Source organism: Pleuronectes platessa, chromosome 24 (genome assembly GCF_947347685.1).
Source record: "Pleuronectes platessa chromosome 24, fPlePla1.1, whole genome shotgun sequence".
Classification (NCBI taxonomy): domain Eukaryota; kingdom Metazoa; phylum Chordata; class Actinopteri; order Pleuronectiformes; family Pleuronectidae; genus Pleuronectes; species Pleuronectes platessa.
In genome coordinates this window covers 1979356-2004975 of record NC_070649.1, presented here as the reverse complement: position 1 = coordinate 2004975, position 25620 = coordinate 1979356, and the positions used below count along the sequence as shown (strand labels likewise).

Here is a 25620-nt window from a genome sequence, read left to right as displayed (position 1 = left end):
ACTGGTTCAAACTGGTTCTCACAGACTGGTTTCCCACGAGTCCCTCATGCGGCTGCTTGTTTATATGTCAACAGAGCGTCGGCTGCTTCTCTTCACAGGAAACAGATCCGTCCACTTTTATCCTTTGAATAACGTCACCAACAAATAACATGTGACTCAATGCATCTTATCAACTGTTCTCCTCAGACAGGAAACTGGAAAGTCGCTGCATCTTGAAAATAATCAGCAGGATAATTAACAATGAAAATAATTATATTCTAATAATAAATATTTTGGCAACTTCTTGATTGTAATTTCTGTACTTTTCACCTTCATCTCACAGAAGAAAATTTGTTTCATGACTTCTCTGCACTTTGGGATCTAAAGAGGAAGGAGCAGAGAGGAGGAGGAGGAGGAGGAGGAGGAGGAGGAGGAGGAGGAGGAGGAGGAGGAGGAGGTGAAATCTGAATCTGGTGGAATGACTCACTCACCTGAGTCCTGGGAACATGAAGGATGCTGAGTTGGCAAAACCTCCTGAAAAGATAAGATGAGACAAACATCCAAAGTGCTGGTGTGACGCCTCCAGATCAGCAGGGAGCTCGTCCAGGTCCCTTTGCCTCGCTCACGACTCGCAGCGCTCACCACAGGTGGAACTGACTCACCATGACGTACAGGACGCTGGTGATGTACCTGGAGATCGGCTGCTTCGTGTCGTGTCTGTGCGGCTGGATCCTGGTGTGCTCCACGCTGCCGACAGAGTACTGGACCTTCTCCGAGGTGGGCAGCATCGTGCTGACCACCTCCAACTACTACTCCAATCTGTGGAAGGACTGCATCTCCGACACCACGGGGGTGTCCGACTGCAAGGACTACCCCTCCATGCTGGGCCTGCCGGGTAAGCTCGTCTGAAAACTGGTCCCAGTGGGTTGAGCTCTGGTTTAGGGACAAACAAGTCCACTGAGATCTATATTAGATATATTTAAATGGGAATTACAGTAATATGAAGCTTTAGTCACAAGGTCACAGGTCATGTTGTAATTATCAATCTGTAACGTAAGAATCCTGTAATAAGATAAACAGAAGTTATAGATACTCCTCCCCCTGTCGTCCCTCAGTGTATCTCCACGCCTGCAGAGCGCTGGCAGTCTGCTCCGTCATCACCGGCTTCTTCGGAGGCGTCCTCACCCTCGTTGGGATGAAGTGCACTAAGATCGGAGGCTCAGAGATCGCCAACGCCAGAGTGACCTTCGCCGGCGGGATCACGTACCTGGTGTCAGGTAAGAACCACAGAAGAGTCTGAAGGATCAAAGTGTGAAGTGAGTCCAAAGTACAACGTGTGTTCAGGATGCTGCGGGATGATCACCTACTCGTGGTGGGCCAACAAAGTCATCAGAGAATACTTGGATCCACATTTCAGGGCTCAGAAGTGAGTACTTTTTGAAGTACTACAACAAATACAACAGGATATGAAAGTAGTTCATAAAGAGTGGGATGAGTAAGTTCATGAAAACAAACCTGAATATTATCTGTGCAGGTTTGAACTGGGAGCTGCGATCTTCATTGGCTGGGGAGGATCCGTGCTCCTGCTGAGTGGAGGCACGGTGCAGAGCTACTTCTCTGGAAAAGAAGGTCTGCCATCAAGGTACAGGGCTATATGTTTATATACAACCTATATAAATACAAATATACCATTTAGTGTGTACATATACAATGATATATACAGTGCCTTGCATAAGTATTCACCCCCTTTGGACTTTTGTACATTTTGTCATGGTATAACCACAGATTCAAATTTATTTCATCGTGAGTTTATGTAATGGACCAACACAAAATAGTGCATCATTTGGAAGTGGGGGGAAATATTACATGGATTTCACAATTATTTACAAATAAAAATCTGAAAAGTGTTGAGTGCATATGTATTCACCCCCTTTACTGTGAAACCCCTAACAAAGATCTGGTGCGACCAATTGCATTCACAAGTCACATTTGCAAGTCACATAATTAGTAAATAGGGTCCACCTGTCTGCAATTTAATCTCAGTATAAATACACCTGTTCTGTGACGGACTCAGAGTTTGTTGGAGATCATTACTGAACAAACAGCATCATGAAGACCAAGGAGCTCACCAAACAGGTCAGGGATAAAGTTGTGGAGAAATATGAAGCAGGGTTAGGTTATAAAAAAATATCCAGAGCTTTGAACATCTCTCTGAGCACCATAAAATCCATCATAAGAAAATGGAAAGAATATGGCACAACCGCAAACCTACCAAGAGGAGGCCGTCCACCCAAACTGAAGAGTCGGACAAGGAGAAAATGAATCAGAGAAGCAACCAGGAGGCCCATGGTTACTCTGGAGGAGTTGCAGAGATCCACAGCTGAGGTGGGAGAATCTGTCCACAGGACAACTATTAGTCGTCTACTCCACAAATCTGGCCTTTATGGAAGAGTGGCAAGAAGAAAGCCATTGTTGAATGGGATCCATAAAAAATCCCGTTTGGAGTTTGCCAGAAGCCATGTGGGAGACACAGCAAACATGTGGAAGAAGGTGCTCTGGTCAGATGAGACCAAAATTGAACTTTTTGGCCTCAATGCAAAACGCTATGTGTGGCGAAAACCCAACACTGCCCATCACCCTGAGCACACCATCCCAACAGTGAAACATGGTGGTGGTAGCATCATGCTGTGGGGATGCTTCTCTTCAGCAGGTACAGGGAAACTGGTCAGAATAGAGGGAAAGATGGATGGAGCCAAATACAGGGAAATCCTTGAAGAAAATCTGATGCAGTCTGCAAAAGACTTGAGACTGGGGCAGAGGTTCATCTTCCAGCAGGACAATGACCCTAAACATACAGCCAGAGCTACAAAGGAATGGTTTGGATTAAAGAATGTTAATGTCTTAAAATGGCCCAGTCAAAGCCCAGACCTCAATCCAATAGAGAATCTATGGCAAGACTTGAAGATTGCGGTTCACAGACTGTCTCCATCCAATCTGACTGAGCTTCATCTTTTTTGCCAAGAAGAATGGACAAACCTTTCCATCTCTAGATGTGCAAAGCTGGTAGAGACATACCCCAAAAGACTTGCAGCTGTAATTGCAGCGAAAGGGGGTTCTACCAAGTATTGACACAGGGGGGTGAATACTTATGCACCCAACAGATGTCAACTTTTTTGTTCTCATTATTGTTTGTGTCACAATAAAATTTATTTTGCACCTCCAAAGTACTATGCATGTTTTGTTGATCAAACGGGAAAAAGTTTATTTAAGTCTATTTGAATTCCAGTTAGTAACAGTACATAATGGGAAAAAGTCCAAGGGGGGTGAATACTTATGCAAGGCACTGTACACACAAATATATCTATATGTACTTTGATGTGTTATAGTTGGACAACCAGTGATACTGACCATGTTCCCTCTTGTATCTAAACAGCAGTTCCTCTAAACGGCCCCTGAGACCCGGCACGTACGCCACGGCCCGGACCCGACGGACCTACATGCTGCCGGCCACGTCCTCCAGACTCGCTCTGGGGCCGCCGCTGTTCTACGAGGGCAGGAAGAGCCGAGAGGCCGGAGCCACGGCGTCAAGGGGGGGCCGCACCTTCAGCAGGGACAGCTTCCTCTGAGTCCCACAGGAAGTCCTGAGCTCACAGAGGGACCTGAAGGACTTTACAGGACCAGTTGGACCTTCTGGGAGATTCTGACTGGTTCTCTGAACGAGAGACCAGGAGATCAAACCCTCATCAGACCACAAACAGCAGTGATGAGAGCAGGTCTTCAGTCGGGTGGAGTTTGTGATTGTCCCACAGAAGCTGCTTCAGCTCCTCATGCTCAGCTTCCAGCTGATTACTCATATTCACCACAGTTATACCTATTTTCACTGAATGTCAAAGTTTTCCTCGTGTTTACATATTTGAAAGAAGAAGAAACTGGATGGCTCTTTTTTGAAATCTTACAAAACGTTAATGTCCTTTGATTTGATGCTTTTCCTTCATGGCTGTGATTTGTGAAGCTGTTGTTACTTTCAGTGTGAGACACATTTTCCTCTTCTCATTATGACTGTTAGCTTTTCTTTGTACAGTCTCTGGTTTGTTTTTGTGTTTTTAATGATTAAAACAAAGTGGTTTCCTTTAGAACGGGTCCTTCCTTTGTTTCCATTCTCTCAGTGACTCTGCAGAAAGTGTGGAGGCTCTTCTCACTGGGACGTCCTCACATGCACCAGTTGGAATAAAAAAGAAACACTGTCTGTGTTGAACCCTGACGAGTCTGAAGCTTGTGGAAAACAACAAGGTGACACTCTGGTGTCAGAAAAAAAAAAGAAAGTGAAGTCAAGAACCTGGGGGGTCTTTTATTGCTGGTATAAATATTTTCAATACAAAACCACAACTCATTGCTTGATTTCACACAAGCAGGAACAATATAAAATCTGAAGTACACATGTTTTTACACAAAGCACATCCACTACCTCACAGAGTGTGGGAGGAGTCAGGATGGATTTAAAGGGGCGTGGCGAACAAACACTTGGCACAAGATATGAAGTGGGACTTAAAACAAGAAAAGTCTATGAAACTGTTATATTTACTAGATGATGGTAGAAAAATCTTAAGTATTGCTCATGTCTCTATTAGCAGAAGTATAAAATATGGCTGTTCTGGCATCGGCTGTAGACGTCAGAGGAGGCGACTGAGGTCTTTGTGTCGGAGCTGGGCGGAGCGTCACCTGATCAGCTGTAGTGTCGACTGGGTTTATGGTTCGTTTCCTCGGAGTCGCTGAAGTCGCCGAGGGAGAACAGGCTGCTCTTCAAGGTGCTTCCTGTCCCGGCTTCAGTCAGACCTAGTGGGAACCAGACAGACGCACTTACATCACTGCTTTCACCTTAAAAGGATGTTCGATGACACCGCTGGGTTCTGGTGAATAAACGAGAAGGTTCCAGTCTAGTTCTTCCCAAGGTTTCCTTAAACTGACCTGATCTGGGAGCCTTTCCAGTGGAGGTTCCCCACACGCTGGTGCTGGATGAGTCCAGACTCTTCCTCATTGGTCCAGAGCCCTGAGCTGGTTTAGACACTTCCTGTTCGTCCTCTGAGGAGGAGACCAACCAATCCTGGCTCTCCTCTAAATCTGTGTACTGTCCCCACACACAAACAAGACAAATATTTTAACTTTATTTTTAGAGTAATAATTATATCAATGAACTGGCGACTCTATGCACGAGGTCCCGTCATCCTCTTCTTCCTCCTCCTCCTCCTCCTCCTCCTCCTCTCACCATCAGCTCCTGCACCTCGTCTCTCCTCCCTCTCAAAATGCTGACGCCCCCTGCTGGTCTCTTTGCTGTTCTCTCTGCAAACTTCTGCTCCACCTCTTTGGCCAGGACAGTGATTTTCTTATCTAAAAACAAAGAGCGGGCATCATATTGACACACGAGGTGAGTGCATCATATTTAAGAATTAACCTTATTAAAAATGTTTTGTTTCAAAAATGACATTTGGGACTTTTAAAATGACTTGTTGACTCCTTGAATATAAACAACACAACTTCTGTGACTAACATCGACATGTAAATCATTTTAAACAAACTTTTTTTTCATGGTGTGAGTTTGTAGTTCAGGAAACTAAGCACGAACCTTTCTTGAAGTTCCTTTTATCCACGTTGCCATTCTGGTCTCTGTATCCCTGCAGCTGTTTGGAGTCGATCTCCAGCAGCTCGCTGACTTCAGACCACTCCTCCTTATCATCATCATCATCATCTTCATCGTCATCATCGCTCTCCATCTTTTTCACTGCCGTCTTGGTCACCACCCCCACTGACCCCCACGGCTGCTGGGTGCTGGAGGAGAACGTCTGCCTGGTCTGGACCGGACTGGCTTTGCCGGCTCTGATGTGGACCGGGGTCGCCTGGTTCATCCTGGTCTGTGCTGATCTGGCCCTCTGGGGTTTCGGGGGCTGTTTCTCTTCCGTGTCCTCCTCGTCAGAGTCCTCATCGGAACTGAAAAAATCACAGAAACATTGTGTTTTAAAACCATCATCATTCCATTTGAATCACTTTTTATGTTATTATTTTCAAGACATGTGACTGATTGTATACGTACATTGTGATTCGCTGAAATACTAGGAAAGGGGAAATGCATGATGGGAAAAGTAGTTTGTTTGTAAGTGTTCCTCAAACCTACTAGAATTGATTTATCCAGTGGTTAAATTCCTCCTCAGGCAGGACACTGAAGCCCAAATTGCCATGAGAGTGGGATGTATGAGTGATGGTGGTCGAGGAGACTAGAAAATCAAATAACACAGTGTGTTTTGTATTTTTACATGAGTGTGAAGGTCCTCGGAGCAGCCTTGGTGTTGGGCGTAGACGTTTTGGGTTGGGTGGTGCTCCTGGCCCTCGGCGCTGGCTGGGGGGTCTTGGACTGTCTGCCTGCAGGTCCAGACACCAGAGTCACTGACACTGTGTCAGAGCCTTAATCCAATTATGTGAAGGCAAACAAGCTTTTACAGATTAGACTGAGAGTGCTGGATATACACAGTGAAAACCAATTACACTTTATCAAAAGGAAACTAATATTTCCCTTCAAATCAGTCATAATTTGAAAGGAGTGGAGATGAGTGGAGATAGAAAGTCTAGTGTGGTGTGCTTTAAATTGGTCTGTTAGCAGAATAAGAATGAAAAGAGGATTTCTGGAGATGGAGTCTGAGGAAGCACCTTGAACTGCGGGTCTGGATCGAGCCTGAATCTCTGGAGGAGCTTCTCTCGTCATTCTCGTGCTCATCTTCTCGTCCAAGCGGCGGCTGATCTCCTCCCGACTCGGCCAGTATCCAGGCATCCCCTTTGCAACTTGGTCCTGCTTTGAATGCACTTTAGCAATGATGGAAGTGAACTCCCTGTTCTTCACACCACTTTGATTCTGAGAAGAAGCAGAAGGAAGAAGGTCTAGAGAAAGACTTTCTTCATAGATTATATGTCTTTTCATAGATAATTTCCAAGCAGCCCTGTGTCCGTATGCAAGTCAACCAGAAGTGAGGAAGAAAGGCTACTCTCTCATTAAATTACTAATTTGTTCTCCTATATTTTGACTTTATCCTGATACTCATAGGGTGTAGTCCGTATATGAAACAGAATCTTGGACACGAAAACAAAACTGTGTGGAGAGAGGCGGCGTTAATAGTGAGAACATACAGGCTTGACTCCCAGGTCCTCCAGGTTCTTTGTGGCGGCCTGCTCGAGCTCTCGTCGCATCTCCTTCTTGATGCTGGGGTTCCTCTTCAGAGCACTGGCCGTCACCCTGGGACTCGGTTTCTTCTCTGGAACCGGCTCAGGCCTCCTCTCAGAGGCGCTGCTCGAGTCTGTAAAAGAAACCTCACTTGGTCAGTCTTGTGTTGACAATCACACATGTTGGGCGTCATACAGTAAATGCTAAAACAAAAACAAATAAAATGAGCATGCATTCAGCAATTTTCAAAGCAAGATCCATGCCACAGGTTGAGTTGCGTGGATGTGACGGCTGCAGGAAGACAGATGACGTAATGATCACTGGACTGATGTGGCAGGCATGATGGAATATCACAGACCATGGGCTGACTTTCACAAAGCTTCTATGATATAAGCTCATCGTGAGGTCTTTCATGTCGGTGTGCAATAAGACGATCTCAGTCTCGTAAAAGAAAAGGCTGCAAACAACAGGCCGATGCAACCATGCAGGCAGCATGCAGTCGCCCAGCTCGGCTGCTTGTATTCTCTGTTTTACCTTTCTCCTCTTCTGACAGCTCCTGTATAGGCTCCAGGTTAAGAGCAAAGACTGGCTCCTCTAATTGGCCGGGCACGTGATGTCAGTGGGGGGGGGGGAGGGAGTCAGATAAACAGGCGTTAACAGAGAGGGGTCAGGGACGTGGTAGCAGTACAGCTGTTAAACTGCATTAAATCCGTCGTGCAGGGAAGCACATGCTCAGCCTGTCTGGGAGTGACCATGTTTTAATGTTCTCGTTTTAGTTTTAGGATTTACTCACCAAGAACAACCCTCTTTGGTTTGGGCTCTGGTGCTGGTGCGCTGACCACCACTGGAAAACACAATGAGATGAATGCATTAGGATCATATGAGCAGTTTCTGCTCAGAAGACATGTGAGATGGATCCATACCTGGTACTTCCACTACTTTGATGGGCGTATTTGAGGAAATATTTCTTATCTGCAAGTGGAACAAATCATCACAAGTTAAACCTCATGATCATATGAGAAAAAGATAAACAATCGTTCAGATTTTCATGAAATTAAAAGAGAGCGTTTGGTGATAAGTGCAGACTCTGAAATTCTCTAAAAAGTTGAACTGACAGCAAGAGACTTGACCGTTTACATCTCAGCAGAATTCATTCTCTATGTCTTTATGTATTGTTATTAGAACTCAATTTAATAATTGTGCGGATAAAAAAAAGTTGATGTCAACCCCAAACATCCATATCAGGTCTGATTGTTTATGGAAGTCTCTACAAACAAGTGCTTTTCTTTACACTCTCAGATCACTTTGCACAACAAGAAATACATGTCAGATATGATCAGTTCACGCTCTGTCTAAAAATTTGGAAATATTCCAGGATCAGCATTGAACTGTGGCTTCAGTCAAAAGTACAGTATCATCACATCAGTGCAGCTCAATCTGAGCCAGTGCAGCAAATACAGGAAATCCTGAACAAGGCCTGAACCTCCGCCTCACTTCCTCTCCCGACATAATGGCACTGGGCAGATGAATGAGAGTGAGAGTGTGTGTTATTAACCTGCTCCCTCTGGGCCTTGATGGTTTGCTGCTTCTCCTGCAGCTTCCTTCCCATCTCCTGCTGCAGCTGCTGGCTTCGCTCCTGCTCTCCGGACACAGACGACTGAATTCTGCTCAGCTCCTCCAGCAGCTGGAGAACATGAAGAGGATGTGTTTTACAACAGGGCCGTTCCTAGACTGCTTGTTTCATATTTCAAATGAGCCAATTCTGACAGAATCGTACCTGATTCTTTTCAGACTTGTGTTGTTCCTTGTTTTTCTGCAACATGGATTCCCACATTTTATCCTGGAGAGAAATATTTTGAGCATTTTGTGCTTTTACATCAATTCACTCATTTCAAGGTTGTAAAATATCAGCTCCCTGCGCCACTGACCTGCTTCTTCAGCTGCTGCTCCAGCTTTTGGATGATTTGTGTCTGGGAGTGAGCAGAGTCGGCTGAGGTTTCAAGTTTGGATATCTGGTTCTGATTCAATGCCTATGAATGGGAATATACATGGAATGATTATGAAGATATCCTGAGGAGCAAATAAATAATGTATATAAACAACATCCACGTATCTTTTCCGTACATTGACAGCCTGAACATTTCGGTTGTACATAGATTCCATCTCTCTGCGCATGCCGTCCCTGGTGTCTTCGATCTTTCTTTCAATGCGAGCCATCTCCTCAGCTTTCAAATGGTCTCGCTCTCTCTCAAGGTCGTTGAGTTTTGACAGCTGCTCCTTCTCCTGAAATTACACAAAAAAAACAGTGAAATCACAAGTGCCTGTTATAAGAGGGGAAGCTTCAACAAGTTTACAGAGAGAACTATTTCCCCAAATCAGTTTTCAAAATCTGATCAACCTCACTTCAAATGAGTTGGTAACTATCTCTGTACATTTTCTGCCAGGAGTCGACAAGCAGCTTTAACTAACATGCAAAATAATTAACCTAATTTGAATAACAGCAGACAGAGTTGAAATGAATTGTGCTTGAAAATTTAAAATCAGAGAAAGTTAATGACTGCATCAAGTTTTTCTTAATCGCTCGTTACTACCACGTAACAACAAATCTGTTCGTACAAGGTTCTCCGATGTTCTGCTTTTCTTACCTGAGCTGTTTTGAGCTGCAGGTTCTGCTGCAGATGAACGTTCAGCTCCCTCAAGCCGCTGATCTCCATCTTGAGAATTTCAATCTGGGATTTCTTTTCACTCTCCGACTGCAGCTCTGGAGGAAACAACAAGAGTCAAATCACTTGCTTTAATTAAACGTTCATCTAAAGGTAGAAGACAAGGGTCGCCCCTCAGTGGCCAAGAGAGATCGTTGTTTGCTTGATCCTGTTAAAATCATTCTTAAATAAGAACTTTAACAGCTAAAACTTTTACTATTGTTGCACCAGAAAGCGAAGGCGTCTTTTACCTCATCACACTAATGATCACATCATTACGCTACAAGCAGTGGGCAATGTAGCAACAACAGGTTGTGGCACCAAGGGAATTTCCCTCAACTGCCCACAAGGGATTGTTGTTTACATGATGGAGCTCAAATCGATCCAAAACAAAAACCATAATAGCTACAACATTCAGTCCTTTAGCAGCAGAAAGCCAAGGGCTCCATCTTCTACCTCCTCATGTTGAGGTAGAAGACGCAACGTTACGTGTATCTGACTTTACTTGTGTTCCTCTCTCTCTCTCTCTCTCTTTGTGTCAGGTGGACTTACGGCTCTCGTGGTCCTCAGGATGACGGCGTTGCATGTGACTCTGGAGGAATTGTGGCGTAAAGAAGCCTTTTTTACAAATTTGACACTAAAAGAAAGAGAGAAAGAAAGAAAGAAAGAGAAAACATTATTTATTACATTGTATACGGCAACTCCCATTACTGAGGAAACAGGTCAGTGTAGATCAGGCTTTGGTCTGAATCTGATGAGTGTCTTGGGTTTGTTTGGGTTTATTACAGGTTGCATTGTAAAAACTGGCTAGAGGGACAACAGATGAAAATAAAATGATCCTGTTAACTCATTCACAGTAATTAGTCTGTTGATTAATAAGAACTTTCCCTATCAAATAAATAATAAACAGATAACAATATATAGAACTTTAAGATGAAGAAATTCATCAACGCACATCAACAGTAAAACCACTGAGAGTCTTTTACATGGGGAAGTGTAAATAAAGTTTTAAACACATCCGAAGGCGACGCAGCAACAGGAGCTTCCTCTGAGTTCAGGCGCTTGTTTCAAAACACTTAGGAAAGAGATTGATGCTGATTTGCTCCGTGCGGAAGCCGTCAACACACTGCAGCTCACTGTCTGCACAACTGGGAGAGATGCTGCTTCTTCTCCTCATATATTACTTGGTGCGTTTGAGCCTGCCGCTCATGATGCACTTGACTTCACTCAAAAGCTCAGACTGCTTCTGCTGATACCTTGCCACACCGTACGGTAGCAAAGATTGAAAGGTGAGTGAGACTCATGTACACGTCGGCTTTGGTGCAACAGAGAAGTTGAAGAAAGCAGCGTGAGTTTGTCTTGTAGACGTGTGGACGAGCAACAAATGCAAAACACAAACCCTGTCTAACAATTATTGAGCCACCTCTGTTAGCTGAGCTGGTAGCGCTCACCTAGCAACCACAAGCTGTCATGACACACTATATCTGTTGCCCTGGCAACCGCTTGGGGGGGGGGGGGGGGGGGAGGGGTTGATTTGTGCTATAAATAACCTAATAGCAACTGAGCAACACTGCCTACCTCCACAACATTAACCAGCAGATATAGAAACGTCTTTGGCAACAGAGACGAAGGACACAATGCTGGACAAGGACACAGAGCCAGTACATGAGGGGGGGGGGGCAGTCACCATGATGAATGCTCCTGGATTAATATAACTAATCACCACCATCTGCTCTCGGGCTCTAAATCCTATTCTTTCTGTCGGGAAACAAGCTTATTAGAAGCCATGGTTTCATGGTACGCATCGTAATCGGTTCGAGGGAAACGTTTGGTCGAGCTCTGATAAAAGCCTTCGCCGGTTTCCCCTTTTCTCTCTGAACCCTGCTCTCAAACACACAAAGCCGGAGCTGTGAATAGATCTTGGGAACAATGAAGGAGCGGGGGTCCCTGAGGAGGAGGAGAGAGGGGAGGTGTGGGGGTGATGGAGATGCATGTGTGAAATGCCAGTGGTGACCAATATCGCTGTGTCAGCAGTACCTTATGGCTACTGAGGAGCAGCTTGGACTGCAGGTCGCTCACGACCTTCCCCTTCAGCACCAGCTCTTCTTTCAGAGCCTTCACCTTCTCCTCCTGCTCGCTCTGCTGCTCCAGCAGCTGCTTGTGCTCCTTGCGCGCCGCCTCCAGCCTCTCCTCCGCCGCATGCAGGTTGAGGCTGAGCACTTCCTGGCAGTGGAGCAGCCACTCCACGGACAGCTGCGCCAGCTGCAGGAGCTTGAGCAGACCCGGGTCCACAGGGCTCCGGCACTGCTGGCACCGCTCCCCGTCCAGGCTGCAGAACGTCACTGTGTTGATGTGATCCTGGAGAGCGTCTATGTCCAGCTGGCTTATCACCAGGTTGATGTCCACCGTGTGGATCCGCCGCCAGTCCACCGTCTCCCCGCGACGGCGGAATTTGAAGGGGGGGACGGTGGGGGTGCCGCTGGAAGGAGTCATCCCCGCTGCGGGTACAGAGTAGTGGCTGAGCGGGGAGTTCAGGAGGGACTGGATCCCCGCTGATGAGTGGGTCCCCGGGGTGTCACTTGTGTAGGGGTAGTAGATGCCGTTGTGAAATGGCTGCAACAAAGAGAGAGACGATAACAGACATAAAGTGAGTCACAGACCGAGAGTGAAGCAGGCAGCGGAGCACAGACCGATCCACCGCTGCAGTCCTGGAGCTGGTTCCTGCGCCTCTACCGGGAGAAGGCGCTCGATGAGCGGCTGCTGCTCTCTGGTTCCGCCCCCTGCTCGCGGCTGTGCGTCGGCCACGTTCCCATGGAGACCCGGGCAGCGTCCCTGGGGAGCGGAAACGTTTTTAAATGATACACAACAATAACACAACAATAACACAACCGCTCGTTTCCAGAAACATCCATCTCAAGTCAGGGCAGGAAGTTAATCCCCTAAAAAAAAACAATGGCGCACATGTTCGAACATGTCAACGAGTGAACCACTTGGAGCTGCTGTGGAGCACAACACGTCGCCCCGGGGCAGCTAGCTCAGGAGGCTAAGGTCCGCTAGCTAACGGAGTTTCTTAACTCCCCGTCTGGGATGAAAACTTAAAGAAAACCACTTTAATCCACCAACTAACCAGTGAACCAGTTGCATGTGACGTGTGGAGCTGCAGCGCGGACATGGAGCGACTCACCGCGGGGGTTGGTGTCGTGGTGGAGCGGGTTCCAGTCGACGGGCTCCGGGAGGTTCAGGGGTAACGAAGCTGGGCTCCACATTCCTGAGGGGGGAGCACGCCATTAGTTACCAACGCTACGCTTCCGGTCAGGACCTTCACAGTAAGAGAGGATACAACACGTTTAACACTTTGATAGACGAGAGATGTAAGGCAAGCCGATTGAGCATTTACTCCATATCCTTGATATCAAGTTTCAGTCCCCTCCACTAGTTCGGTCATTGTCAGCACTAGTTGGACATTTGGTCGCACCAGTACACATTTTGCACCTCACTAGTTTGCTAGTAAGGTCAAAATAGGCTTTTACTAGTAAACTAGTGGGTATTTTGGCTGCACTAGTTTACTAGTGTGCATTTGGGCTCCCACTAGTAAACTAGTGCAGAAAATTGGACGCCACTAGTTTACTAGTACGCTGAATCCATGTTTGACTAGCTTACATGTCAGAGCTTTTGTAGCTCACTAGTAAGCTAGTAACACTTTCAGCATTACTAGTTCGGTCCAAAGGGCCACTAGTGCAGCAAAAAGCCCACTAGTAGAGACTTTGGCTCTACTAGTGCGGCACACAGTGTTACTAGTAAGGTTTCTGTTTTAACTAGTTGAACAAAAGTGCCACTAGTTGCTGAAAAAGAGTGACTAGTACGATTTTTTGTTCAACTAGTTCAGTAAAATGCCAAACTAGTGCGACCAAATGTCCAACTAGTACTGACAATGACCGACCTAGTGGAGGGGACTGAAACTTGATATCAAGGATATGGAATAAATGCTCAATCGGCTTGCCATAGAGATGCACAAACCCTGCTAGTGCACAACATGGCTCAACAAGGCACCGGTTCCTTTACCCGTGTATCATGAATGGATGGTTGCTTCTCCAATAGCTTGTTCATCCTTCTTCACTGAGAAGAAGATGAGTCTTCTGATGACATAGAAGATTATTATCATATCTGACCCATGTTGTGCCTCAGAAGGCAAGTGATACAACGAGGAAAGTAACAAAGGAAACATTTCAATAAGATTTGTGAGGTACAAAAACAAGCGAATTGGACAATACCTGAAATACTGAATGATGAAATGCATTCACTGCAAAGATATCAACAATCATGTAAACTTCTCCTGAAGATGTGAAGCTGGTGAATTAGATCCTCTACTTGTCTTGCATTAGGAGAAAATATCTGTTTCGTTCATTCCTCAGACGTGTTTCATAATAAAGTTGTTTATCAGTGAAATGAGCTGTGAGGCGGAGGTGTCTCTCTACAATGGAACCTCAGATAGTGAAGGTTCCGTCTCTGAAGTGCAACAGATTAATGTTGGGTTACTTCTACTCTTCATCACTGTCTTCATCACATTGAAGGTAAAAGGCCTGTCAGGACGAGGAGACAGAAGAATCCTCGGCTGTGAGGATCAACTGCTGGATAATACAAATAAAAGCTCAATAGTAAAGGTCTTAATAAACCATCTTTAGCTGATGCTGATGCTGGAGGGGGTTATGTGATGAGAATCTGACCAATCAGCGAAGGCTTCGTAAAGTCTGCATCATAGTTTCCAAACGTCTCAGCTGCTCTGAGGACGCCGGCCAATCAGAAGCAGAGCTGATGAGAAAATGTAATAATGTGGATGTAGCCTGAGTCTCAGGGAACTAACATGGAGGAGGCCGGGTTAGAGACCTATACCGCATCCAGCCACCAGTTGGCGATGAAGGCCCTTTGGCTTCACTTGTGGGAGGCGACCTGTTGTCCATCTTCAAAGTGGTTCAAACTGGTTCTCACAGACTGGTTTCCCACGACTCTCCCTCATGCGGCTGCTTGTTTATATGTCAACAGAGCGTCGGCTGCTTCTCTTCACAGGAAACAGATCCTTCCACTTTTATCCTTTGAATAATATCACCAACAAATAACATGTGACTCAATGCATCTTATCAACTGTTCTCCTCAGACAGGAAACTGGAAAATCGCTGCATCTTTGAAAATACTCAGCGGGATAATTAACGATAAAAATAATTATATTCTAATAATAAAATATTTTGGCACCTGCTTGATTGTAATTTCTGTACTTTTCACCTTCATCTCACAGAAGAAAATCAGTTTCATGACTTCTCTGCAGTGCACTTTGGGATCTAAAGAGGAAGGAGCAGAGAGGAGGAGGAGCAGGAGGAGTTGTAGGAGGAGGAGGAGGTGAAATCTGAATCTGGTGGAATGACCTGGGAACATGAAGGATGCTGAGTTGGCAAAACCTCCTGAAAAGATAAGATGAGACAAACATCCAAACTGCTGGTGTGACGCCTCCAGATCAGCAGGGAGCTCGTCCAGGTCCCTTTGCCTCGCTCACGACTCGCAGCTCTCACCACAGGTTGAAGTGACTCACCATGACGTACAGGACGCTGGTGATGTACCTGGAGATCGGCTGCTTCGTGTCGTGTCTGTGCGGCTGGATCCTGGTGTGCTCCACGCTGCCGACGGAGTACTGGACCTTCTCCGAGGTGGGCAGCATCGTGCTGACCACCTCCAACTACTACTCCAATCTGTGGAAGGACTGCATCTCCGACACCACGGGGGTGTCCGACTGCAAGGACTACCCCTCCATGCTGGGCCTGCCAGGTGAGCTCGTCTGAAAACTGGTGCCAGTGGGTTGAGCTCTGGTTTAGGGACAAACAAGTCCACTGAGATCTATATTAGATATATTTAAATGGGAATTACAGTTATATGAAGCTTTAGTCACAAGGTCACAGGTCATGTTGCAAATATCAAACTGTAACTTAAGAATCCTGTTATAAGATAAACAGAAGTTATAGATAATCCTCCCCCTGTCGTCCCTCAGTGTATCTCCACGCCTGCAGAGCGCTGGCCGTCTGCTCCGTCATCACCGGCTTCTTCGGAGGCGTCCTCACCCTCGTTGGGATGAAGTGCACTAAGATCGGAGGCTCAGAGATCGCCAACGCCAGAGTGACCTTCGCCGGCGGGATCACGTACCTGGTGTCAGGTAAGAACCACAGAAGAGTCTGAAGGATCAAAGTGTGAAGTGAGTCCAAAGTACAACGTGTGTTCAGGATGCTGCGGGATGATCACCTACTCGTGGTGGGCCAACAAAGTCATCAGAGAATACTTGGATCCACATTTCAGGGCTCAGAAGTGAGTACTTTTTGAAGTACTACAACAAATACAACATGATATGAAAGTAGTTCATAAAGAGTGGGATGAGTAAGTTCATGAAAACAAACCTGTGCAGGTTTGAACTGGGAGCTGCGATCTTCATTGGCTGGGGAGGATCCGTGCTCCTGCTGAGTGGAGGCACGGTGCAGAGCTACTTCTCTGGAAAAGAAGGTCTGCCATCAAGGTACAGGGCTATATGTTTATATACAACTTATATAAATACAAATATACCATTTAGTGTGTACATATACAATGATATATACACACAAATATATCTATATGTACTTTGATGTGTTATAGTTTGACAACCAGTGATACTGACCATGTTCCCTCTTGTATCTAAACAGCAGTTCCTCTAAACGGCCCCTGAGACCCGGCACGTACGCCACGGCCCGGACCCGACGGACCTACATGCTGCCGGCCACGTCCTCCAGACTCGCTCTGGGGCCGCCGCTGTTCTACGAGGGCAGGAAGAGCCGAGAGGCCGGAGCCACGGCGTCGAGGGGGGGCCGCACCTTCAGCAGGGACAGCTTCCTCTGAGTCCCACAGGAAGTCCTGAGCTCAGAGAGGGACCTGAAGGACTTTACAGGACCAGTTGGACCTTCTGGGAGATTCTCTGACTGGTTCTCTGAACGAGAGACCAGGAGATCAAACCCTCATCAGACCACAAACAGCAGTGATGAGAGCAGGTCTTCAGTCGGGTGGAGTTTGTGATTGTCCCACAGAAGCTGCTTCATCCCCTCATGCTCAGCTACCAGCTGATTACTCATATTCACCACAGTTATACCTATTTTCACTGAATGTCAAAGTTTTCCTCGTGTTTACATATTTGAAAGAAGAAGAAACTGGATGGATCTTTTTTGAAATCTTACAAAACGTTAATGTTCTTTGATTTGATGCTTTTCCTCCATGGATGTGATTTGTGAATCTGTTGTTACTTTCAGTGTGAGACACATTTTCCTCTTCTCATTATGACTGTTAACTTTTCTTTGTACAGTCTCTGGTTTGGTTTTGTGTTTTTAATGATTAAAACAAAGTGGTTTCCTTTAGAACGGGTCCTTCCTTTGTTTCCATTCTCTCAGTGACTCTGCAGAAAGTGCGGAGGCTCTTCTCACTGGGACGTCCTCACATGCACCAGTTGGAATAAAAAAGAAACACTGTCTGTGTTGAACCCTGACGAGTCTGAAGCTTGTGGAAAAGAAAGAAGAAAGACAGAAAGAAAGTGAAGTCAAGAACCTGGGGGGTCTTTTATAGCTGGTATAAATATTTTCAATTAAAACCACAACTCATTGCCTGATTTCACACAAGCAGGAACAATATAAAATCTGAAGTACACATGTTTTTACACAAAGCACATCCACTACCTCACAGAGTGTGGGAGGAGTCAGGATGGATTTAAAGGGGTGAGGTGAACAAACACTTGGCACAAGATATGAAGTGGGACTTAAACCACATGCTGTGTCTCAAAGGTAGTATTTAGTGAGAAGTAATAAAGTAAACCTGCAGGAAATACGACTTACATTTGAATTATATTGTATGTGAAGCACTTTGAGCTGCATTTATTGTATGAATGGTACTATACAAATACATTTAATTTATTATTAATATTAATATTGCTTGTTAGCATAATGCATGTGATCTACTCATTTGCAACTGTAACCTTGCAACTTTCCCTGTAGTGGAATGAAGTATCTTCTCCTGTGTGTATATCTAAACCACGGGTGAAAATGAGACCTCATTCTGCAAATACTGGGATTCTTTACAATGAAATAGTTTTTTGCAGAAGTGAAGTAATTTACACAACTGTAGCCATATCGCCTATTCAATGCCCTATATGTTGGAGATGGTGATATTGGCATTTTGCATATATTACAATATTTGTATCAAAAAATGTACAGAAATCCCTTATGTTCTCCATTTGTTGCTGTATTATTAATGCCTCATCTATTCCCCTCCCTTTTTCAATCTGATTACTATATTGCGATTTAAAATGATGAAATGCTCGGAGTAGACAACTACCACCGAGCAGCTTTAATTCTGAAAGGACATCCCTGCACTTCTTGTGTTATTGTGGTGAGGGTGACACTTTGGAATGGGGGAGCACCACATAGGGGAACATGGTAACAGGCTACAGTTGCAAATTAAATAGCATAAAACATCATGAAGTTATTTGACGTTGAATAAATGAAATAACCATGAACGCTGCTGCAGGGACACAAGTGAAGGTTTGTAGAGAAGTTTGAAAACAAATACCATCGATGCTGGACTACGTCTTTATGATTCAGTGGATTATTGAGGCAGCTGTACAAACATGTAGATGATGATTCTACCAGCAGAGGTCAGTGTAGCTCAGCTTTGCAGGCCCTGTGGTTTTACTGTTGAGGAGAGATGATGGTTAGAGGAAATGCTGCTGTGATGGAAAGCAGCTGCAGGAGGAGACACAGTCCTGGCTGTAATAGGGCGCAGGTAGGACACACACACACACACACACACACACACACACACACACACACACACACACACACACACACACACACACACAGGCATGTATAGTGTCTGTATTCCAGGATCAGTCTCACATAGTTTCTTTTAAGCACAAGATTAAAGGAAGATTCCTATTAAGGACATATCTGCAGCAATAGAACAAGGTGACTTAAAGTGTGATGCATAAGAGTGGTGTGTGTGTGTGTGTGTGTGTGTGTGTGTGTGTGTGTGTGTGTGTGTGTGTGTGTGTGTATGTGTGTGTGTGTGTGTGTGTTTTAACATTACACATCCTGTTAAGAAACCCCCTGTATGTGCACATCCCAGCAAGTGGACCTCTCCATCAGCGTCCCACTGCTGGAGGAGGCTGACTGCCATTTCCCCGGCCAGTCCCCAGACAACGTCAGTCAACTTCTGATAAATAGAGACTTTAATTCCTGTGGACAGGGTCTGTAGCTGTCGGGATGGCCCGAGGCGAGCAGGAGAGACGCTCCTCACAAGCTGTGTCCCCAGTAAAGTCTCCTGCCAGTGGCATCACAATGAGGCTGTGAAGTTCAGCTGCAGGACAAGAGGCTGATGTGCTGGTTTCTGCAGCTCAAATCCCAGCCTAACTCAAATCTCCCTGCAGTGTTTCTCCTGGAGCCTCCAGGCTGAAGTTGTGGCGCTTACTAGAAAATAACACTTGGTGGATAGCAGAGGGAGACACACCCATGCGGGGCAGAGAAGTGGCGGCGCTGCATTAGTCACGCAGTAAAAAGGAGCAGGGGTGTGTGGAGGAAGAGGAGCAGACCTCTTGAGATGAGTAAGCACAGCTCTACACTCAATTTACTGCTTGATTTATGAGTTCATTTCCTGCTCCAAGTTTTCAGAGGGGGTGAGGTGGTATATCTCTCCGACTATAGGTAGCAGCGCCACTTCCCAATCCCCCATGAGACCCACTCGCACCGCTCTGGGCCTTCATGGGACTATAAATACTGGCCTCTGTAACAAGTACACACTGAACACAAAGCGGAGCGGACGCCTAAACATCTTTATTCATGAAGGAGGTTCTTATCTGCTGCTGCAGAGGACCAGAAGGATTCAGACATATGCTGAAATGATCTGTGCAGTTACAGTTACCGTGCTGCTGCTCTCTGATAAGCGTCTTGAGATGTTTAGAAGAATCAGAAGATAGGTGGTCACAAGAGAAAATAATTACTTTTCTCTCTGTGCGTATGAGTGTAGATGAAATTTATAAATTCAAATGGGGATTTTTAGCTTTCAAAGCACTTTTGTTTGAGTTGCAAGAGGGACTGACATCACAGTAAAAACAACTTCCTTAAAAGCGCATGAGGGGGAAAATATGGAAGATTTAAAGTATCTACATGGTATAGGTACTTCCTCTTTTACCTTTTTCATGGATAAATCAATGATTTTTCTCATTTCGGGGGGGGGCTGCATCCTTACACAGCAGATGAAGGACACAGCCATAGACCACGTCTGACAAACCAGCTTGCTCGTTATCTAACAAGTTTGGTATCAATGAGTTATTTGTTGTCACGATTGACAGCTGAGACTGACTCCCGATTGGTTGGTTGTTGGTTTTCGGGCGTGCTTGCAGTGGAGGGGCCTGGCAGTGCCAGCCTGCTCCCGTTTCTGACTAAAATCCAGACGATTGGAAGTGTCAGCTCTGCACTGCCCAAGCAACTGGAAGCCAAACGGCAATCTCGCCTGCAACTGCCCACTGGTTTTCATCTCAGACACTTTGTTGTCTATTTTCAACGAGGCTGCCGCAGGCTTCACAAGTGGTGAATCAGCCTTGTGGGAAGGAGAGATGAAAGAGTGCAGCGCTGGGGAGGGGAGAAGGAGAGAAGCATCCCACCGTTTTTTTTCATTGTCCCAAATGAATGTTGCACAGGTCAGAAGATGTACCAGCACTGAAGAATTATATATAGAGACAAATGATGAGGTCTGCAGCGATCTGTTTCTCATCCTCCCACTGGGCGAGGAGGCCCGGGCTCTACAGGGCAAATTAACACAGCAGCAGTGGTGGGTCTTTTGGAGAGAACACAGGTAATAAGATATATAAGATATAGAAGCAGAGTTATGTATGATGAATGTGCTCGTGGGTATAAAACTAAACTCTGACTTTACTGTAAGACAGAATAAACTCCTACTTGTGTCTGCATCATTACCAAACTGCACATTTCCTCTCTGCGATCATCCCTTATTTTCAGAAATATAGAGTAAAAGTGAAACTTCAAGAAGTAAGAGAACCTTTCCAACATCACTAATAACTAAAATACAGCTTATTTTGAAATTTAGATTTATTCTTTAGATTTTCTTGCACCTCTTGTTATACTCGTCTCTGTTGTTTTCAATGTCCCTTTACAGCACCTTGAATCTAACTGTGTGTAAACAATACTTAGTCCAGCACCTAGATGCAGTTAGAGGTCTTTGCCATATTAGAGACTAAATGTTGCGTTTGACAGTGTGAACAGATGAGGAGGAGAGCAGGGACGAGGAGAGCAGATATCTGTCGCTCTCTTTGAGCTATCGCACGGCCTCCTTTGTATTCAGGGAGCGACTGGTTTTTGTGTCAGCGCGGGACAAGAGAAGCACTTAACGTGACATTTAGAGACGCTCAGAGATTCTCTCCGGAGGCCAGGGGAGGGGGGGGGAGAAAAGAAGCGATGATGTTATCGCAGACATGTGTATTAAATGCCAGGAGGGGTGCTTTACCAGAGAGCTTTGGCCACAAAGATAAGAGAATAACCCTCCAGCCTCTGGTCCTGCACCTCTTGCACCAGTTCTGGGGCTCACTTGAAGCTTTGTCTGAAATGGTTTAATCTGGTTTCTATCAGATATGCTCTCACAGAGGGCTTACAGAGCAATCTTCTTAGATTGTACATTAGGGCCGCTGTTATCCTCAGAAGAAATCCACACATGCACGATGCATTTTAAAGACTCTGCCACAGACTGAATGTTAGGAGTGGGCGACACAAGCTTTCTGGGATTTTGAATCTTAACCAGATGGTCATAATACACATCATGACTGTGATTTCAAAGCCTTTTATGTTTTCGAAGACTCTCTCTCCCTGAACCATTTGTGAAATCTCCTTTCCATTAATACAAGACTAAGTATCTGTTATTGATGTGGGTTCCTCCTGAAGGGACCCCCACAACAAGACAGCATGAATATTTAACAGGTAAAGAAAGGTCATCTTCTGGTGTGCATACTGAACTCATCAATCATCATTTCTGTGTGAAATCAGTTTGGATTAGAGAGAATGTTGCCACCATCAAAACAGATTTAAATCAAAACAAGCATCTCAGTATTATCAAATATCAATCTCACGAATGCACAGTCTATATAAACATGTTTATAGACGGTCACTTGCTTCAATGGGCCCGAGGTTTTATGCCTCATCAGAGCCTTGATGATTAGTTTCATTAGAAATGACACCTAAAGTGGTAAGAGAGTACGACAAGCATCACATTGTTAGTGACAGTGGGATATTGTACGGAGCTGAATTCATCTTACTGGTACGAGCAAGTCGATGAAATGTGTTTAGACACCGGTAAGATCCCCTTTTGTCTCGGAAACACATTCATTTTGAGTTCTCCCATCACATTTGACCCTTTGCCATCATCATGGAACCCTTGAGTTTTCCAAATGCTGCCTCGAAGAAGCTCTTTCTCGCTCTGATGTTCTGTGTGTTCACTTGAGGAATAATCCATTTTTACTTCTCTTGCCTTTGCGTGTCTCCTTGAATATTTACGGCTTTGATGTTTGGTGTCTAATGCAGTTCCCTGAGCAGTTTGCTGTAACCGGCCTCTCAGAGAATCTCCCTGCACGCTTCTCCTATGTGTCTGTGACCATGAAGCCTCCTTTTGAAGTGTTTCCTCTCGTGAAGCTGTTTTCTGTAGATAATGACTTATTTCAATTCACACTTTAACCAAAGACTGCAGCTAAATAGGACTTGCTTAACTGTTGTGACGTGAAATAAATTACACTGAACAGTGAGCACACTGAATGTACATGTGAACAAAAATAGATAAATAAGAGACAGCAAAGCCTTGGTGGCTGTCAGATATTCCATATGCTTCCTTTATGATTTGTTGGACTTGATCACAAACCGAGTTCACACATCAATAACTTCAGGATTTCACTTGAAGGCTTTTATATCCTGCAGCACGAGAAGCGTGTTTGAAAGGTTTTCTCAAGAATGAAGACAGAATGTTAATTAACAGATATTTACAGGCGAGGTGAGGGGGGTGTCTTGCTCTTCTTATCTTATTCCTTTGGTCTAAATCTGATAACTTTCCGATAAAAGAACAATGACATGAATGAAACGCTCTGTTTGCATCTTAAGAAAAGTCACACTGAGGTCATTTCATTTGCTGCCTTGTTGGATCCTTTAAATCTCACTCCACACATTTGTTCTGTCCTTGGGACTGTCAGCATTAAAGACTCCTCCTGAATCAGCCACATTTATTCAGTTAATGTGAGAAATGAATGTCTTCTCACTCTGAAAGCAAGCATAGAGATATTTTTACATTTCATATTAATTAATATCAGCGAGTAAAAGAAGAAAAACCTGCAGATAAAGAGAGAGATTCATGATCCATATTCTGTGCAAGAAAAGGGATCAAAGATGTCAAGAGATTTCTTGTTGATAAGAGCCGTAAATAAAATCACCTGATCTCCGTTACATCCTGTCTCTACCTGCTGCACCCCCCCCCCCCCAGCCCCCCCACCTGAACGTCCCGCTGCGTTGTTTATGTGTGAAAGACAAACTGTGGAGAATGTCAGCAGGAGTGTAGGAGTGTTAAAGACACCTGATAGAGAAGTGCTGTATGTAGTGCTGTGTGAACTATGCACTATATAAATACAATTCTTTTAGTAGTGGTAGTGAAATTGCACAGAGGTTTCTGAATGAATCAGCAAAGGCAGAGAAAGGTGACCTTAATATTGGGGTACAAGCAGTAAAGCTTGATGAGAGAAATGACAGTAATTCTACCGTTGACATTCATTCAGGGGCTCGTACCAACTTCTGCAGGAAGTGACATGCAGGCTGTGCTGGAGCAGGTAATAAACCTCCATCAGTGCTGATGGTGGAGACAGGAAGGCTGATTAGGCCACGGCACATCACTATCAGATGTGTCCCCAATGCTTCACTTTCCTGCTCCAAAACACAGATTGTATCACCGGCCTCCTCGCCCATGTCCCAGCAGCGTAGTGAACAGCTCACCGATCTGGGTGATTCTCTGTCGAGCTGCCAAAGTGCACAGTGTGGGACAGCAGCTTCCTTTTCATGTTGGACCAAGAGCAGAGCGTGTCCCCTTTGATTAAGTGTTTTTGGATGAGGCTGTGGTGAGAGCCCGGCACAGGCTGGCATGGGGCCGACACCACGCTGCAGGTGTTGGGGACTGCTGGTGGATCCCTGCGGTGGAGAGTTCACACTTCTTCAGACACTCGCTCCACATGCAGCCAAGGAAAACAGCCAAAAGTGCTGCATGGCATCTGATAAAGGGATTTACAAGCAAAACGTTCCATCATGGAAATAAAGAAAGTACATTTCTGCCAATGAGCCCCGACGGCCGAGGCGTTTCTTTTCAATGTGAACAACAACTATCAGATGAAGGTCGTAAACAAACAGCATCTCATCTTTCTAAACAGGAAAGTACTGAAAACCCTTTTTAACAGACTTCAAGGTTAAGCTAAGTTAAAAGATATCTACTGAGGTCAAGATGTTACTATTTAATGTGATGTCTAATCAGAGGACGGTCAACAAAGGTGAAGAGTTTCTCCATGGAACACTTATTATATTAAATATTAGTATTTGCAAAGAGATAAGAGCTTTTTTTTTACAGAGGAGTTGAAAAATAGTAGATATTTTGGATTTGGCCTTTTTCAAATCAAATCAGTTCAAAACATTTTGACTAAACAATAATTCAAGTCACATATAAATCATAATTGACTTATCCAGACTGCTGCTTCTGTTTGTTTATTCTAACACAGCATCATGATGTTTGTTATTCTGCTTCAGGTTGTCCGTCCGGCTCTTTCTGGTGAACACAGGGAATTTCTTAAAATTTGGCTGAGAATGAGGCTGAGAAATCAACATCTACCATCGGCTTTTTAGACTGAAGTTGCCTAACACGACTACAACATGTTGCTAAACATATGGGTCATAATAAAACAGGACAGTCTCATACAAGATGGGTTCTTGATGCTCTGAGACTGTAAAGTTTAGGATCATTTTTCATGCTCTACTACAGAATGAATCTGCAGCAGCAGAACAGGATGTTATCTTTCATAACCCACAGTGCTTTTGTTCTTATGATTTTCCTCAAGTTTTCTTGTGCAGCAGCTTCACGTTCCACTTGCTTTGCTTAATAATGTCTCAGGCTGCTCATTTGAGAGAAATGCTCAGAAACTCTCCGCTCACCGGCAGTCCCGCTGCAAGAGTCCAAAAGTGAACTGTCGGAAAGTCTCTCATTCCTTATTATTATTCATAAATTATTCCAATTACCACAGAATACATACACGCATTTGTGGCTGCATCACACAGGCCTCGCTGAAAATGAAAAAGACAAAAACCTGATGAAGAGAAATGACAAACCAATCCAATTGTGATCTCCAGGAAGCTTCAGGTCCATTAATGCGAGGCCTGTGCACGGCTCCACCGGCTGAATCAGCACTTTCCCGGGGATATTTCTCACAAGGCTTGTGTAGTGAGCGTCAGGGACCTCATAAATATCCCAGCCGCACAGCCAGTACAACACAAGTCTTGCTTCACTGCACAAAACATTAATGCAGATTCTTTCCCATCAGGGATTCTGCTCATATTTGAATCCACATGCCATTGGCAGGGATGGATTGTGTTTTGACTGGATGGTATC

General features: G+C 45.0%; 3 protein-coding genes across 4 annotated transcripts; 2 read left to right on the top strand and 1 right to left on the bottom strand.

Moving 5' to 3' along the window:
* Window positions 1-457: 457 nt before the first annotated feature.
* LOC128431325 (claudin-10-like) lies at window positions 458-3605 on the top strand. Its single transcript, XM_053417606.1, has 5 exons — window positions 458-874; window positions 1095-1256; window positions 1324-1405; window positions 1514-1621; window positions 3413-3605. The coding sequence occupies exons 1-5, from the start codon at window positions 643-645 to the stop codon at window positions 3603-3605; spliced, it is 777 nt and encodes a 258-aa protein (XP_053273581.1). The 5' UTR covers window positions 458-642.
* Window positions 3606-4302: 697 nt separating this feature from the next.
* On the bottom strand, window positions 4303-13151 carry dzip1 (DAZ interacting zinc finger protein 1). Its single transcript, XM_053417605.1, has 18 exons — window positions 13056-13151; window positions 12619-12717; window positions 11923-12498; window positions 10438-10522; window positions 9829-9944; window positions 9308-9466; window positions 9112-9213; window positions 8961-9023; window positions 8739-8867; window positions 8107-8155; window positions 7977-8027; window positions 7150-7316; window positions 6676-6877; window positions 6285-6390; window positions 5600-5961; window positions 5243-5364; window positions 4945-5104; window positions 4303-4812 (listed from the first exon to the last, which is right to left on the bottom strand). Exons 1-18 carry the CDS (start codon window positions 13149-13151, stop codon window positions 4703-4705), a joined length of 2754 nt encoding a protein of 917 aa, XP_053273580.1. The 3' UTR covers window positions 4303-4702.
* cldn10d (claudin 10d) lies at window positions 12809-17303 on the top strand. Of its 2 annotated transcripts, none has more exons than XM_053417398.1 (6): window positions 12809-13211; window positions 15176-15699; window positions 15920-16081; window positions 16149-16230; window positions 16328-16435; window positions 16602-17303. In XM_053417398.1, the coding sequence occupies exons 2-6, from the start codon at window positions 15468-15470 to the stop codon at window positions 16789-16791; spliced, it is 774 nt and encodes a 257-aa protein (XP_053273373.1). In that variant the 5' UTR covers window positions 12809-13211; window positions 15176-15467; the 3' UTR covers window positions 16792-17303. The 2 variants fall into 2 exon arrangements, with proteins under 2 accessions (XP_053273373.1, XP_053273371.1); XM_053417396.1 differs by having other exon boundaries at window positions 12811-13211; window positions 16599-17303.
* Window positions 17304-25620: the final 8317 nt, after the last annotated feature.

Bases quoted from the DNA above. Each gene is read 5' to 3' on its own strand.
- LOC128431325 (XM_053417606.1), top strand. From the start codon at position 643: ATGACGTACAGGACGCTGGTGATGTACCTGGAGATCGGCTGCTTCGTG. The intron at 1,257-1,323 runs GTAAGAACCACA...ACGTGTGTTCAG, and splicing joins GATCACGTACCTGGTGTCAG to GATGCTGCGGGATGATCACC. The intron at 1,622-3,412 runs GTACAGGGCTAT...GTATCTAAACAG, and splicing joins AAAGAAGGTCTGCCATCAAG to CAGTTCCTCTAAACGGCCCC.
- dzip1 (XM_053417605.1), bottom strand. From the start codon at position 13,151: ATGTGGAGCCCAGCTTCGTTACCCCTGAACCTCCCGGAGCCCGTCGAC. The intron at 12,718-13,055 runs GTCCGCGCTGCA...TCCGCTCCCCAG, and splicing joins CCCGCGGTGAGTCGCTCCAT to GGACGCTGCCCGGGTCTCCA. The intron at 9,214-9,307 runs GTACGGAAAAGA...TCCCATTCATAG, and splicing joins GAAATGTTCAGGCTGTCAAT to GCATTGAATCAGAACCAGAT.
- cldn10d (XM_053417396.1), top strand. From the start codon at position 15,468: ATGACGTACAGGACGCTGGTGATGTACCTGGAGATCGGCTGCTTCGTG. The intron at 15,700-15,919 runs GTGAGCTCGTCT...GTCGTCCCTCAG, and splicing joins CTCCATGCTGGGCCTGCCAG to TGTATCTCCACGCCTGCAGA. The intron at 16,082-16,148 runs GTAAGAACCACA...ACGTGTGTTCAG, and splicing joins GATCACGTACCTGGTGTCAG to GATGCTGCGGGATGATCACC.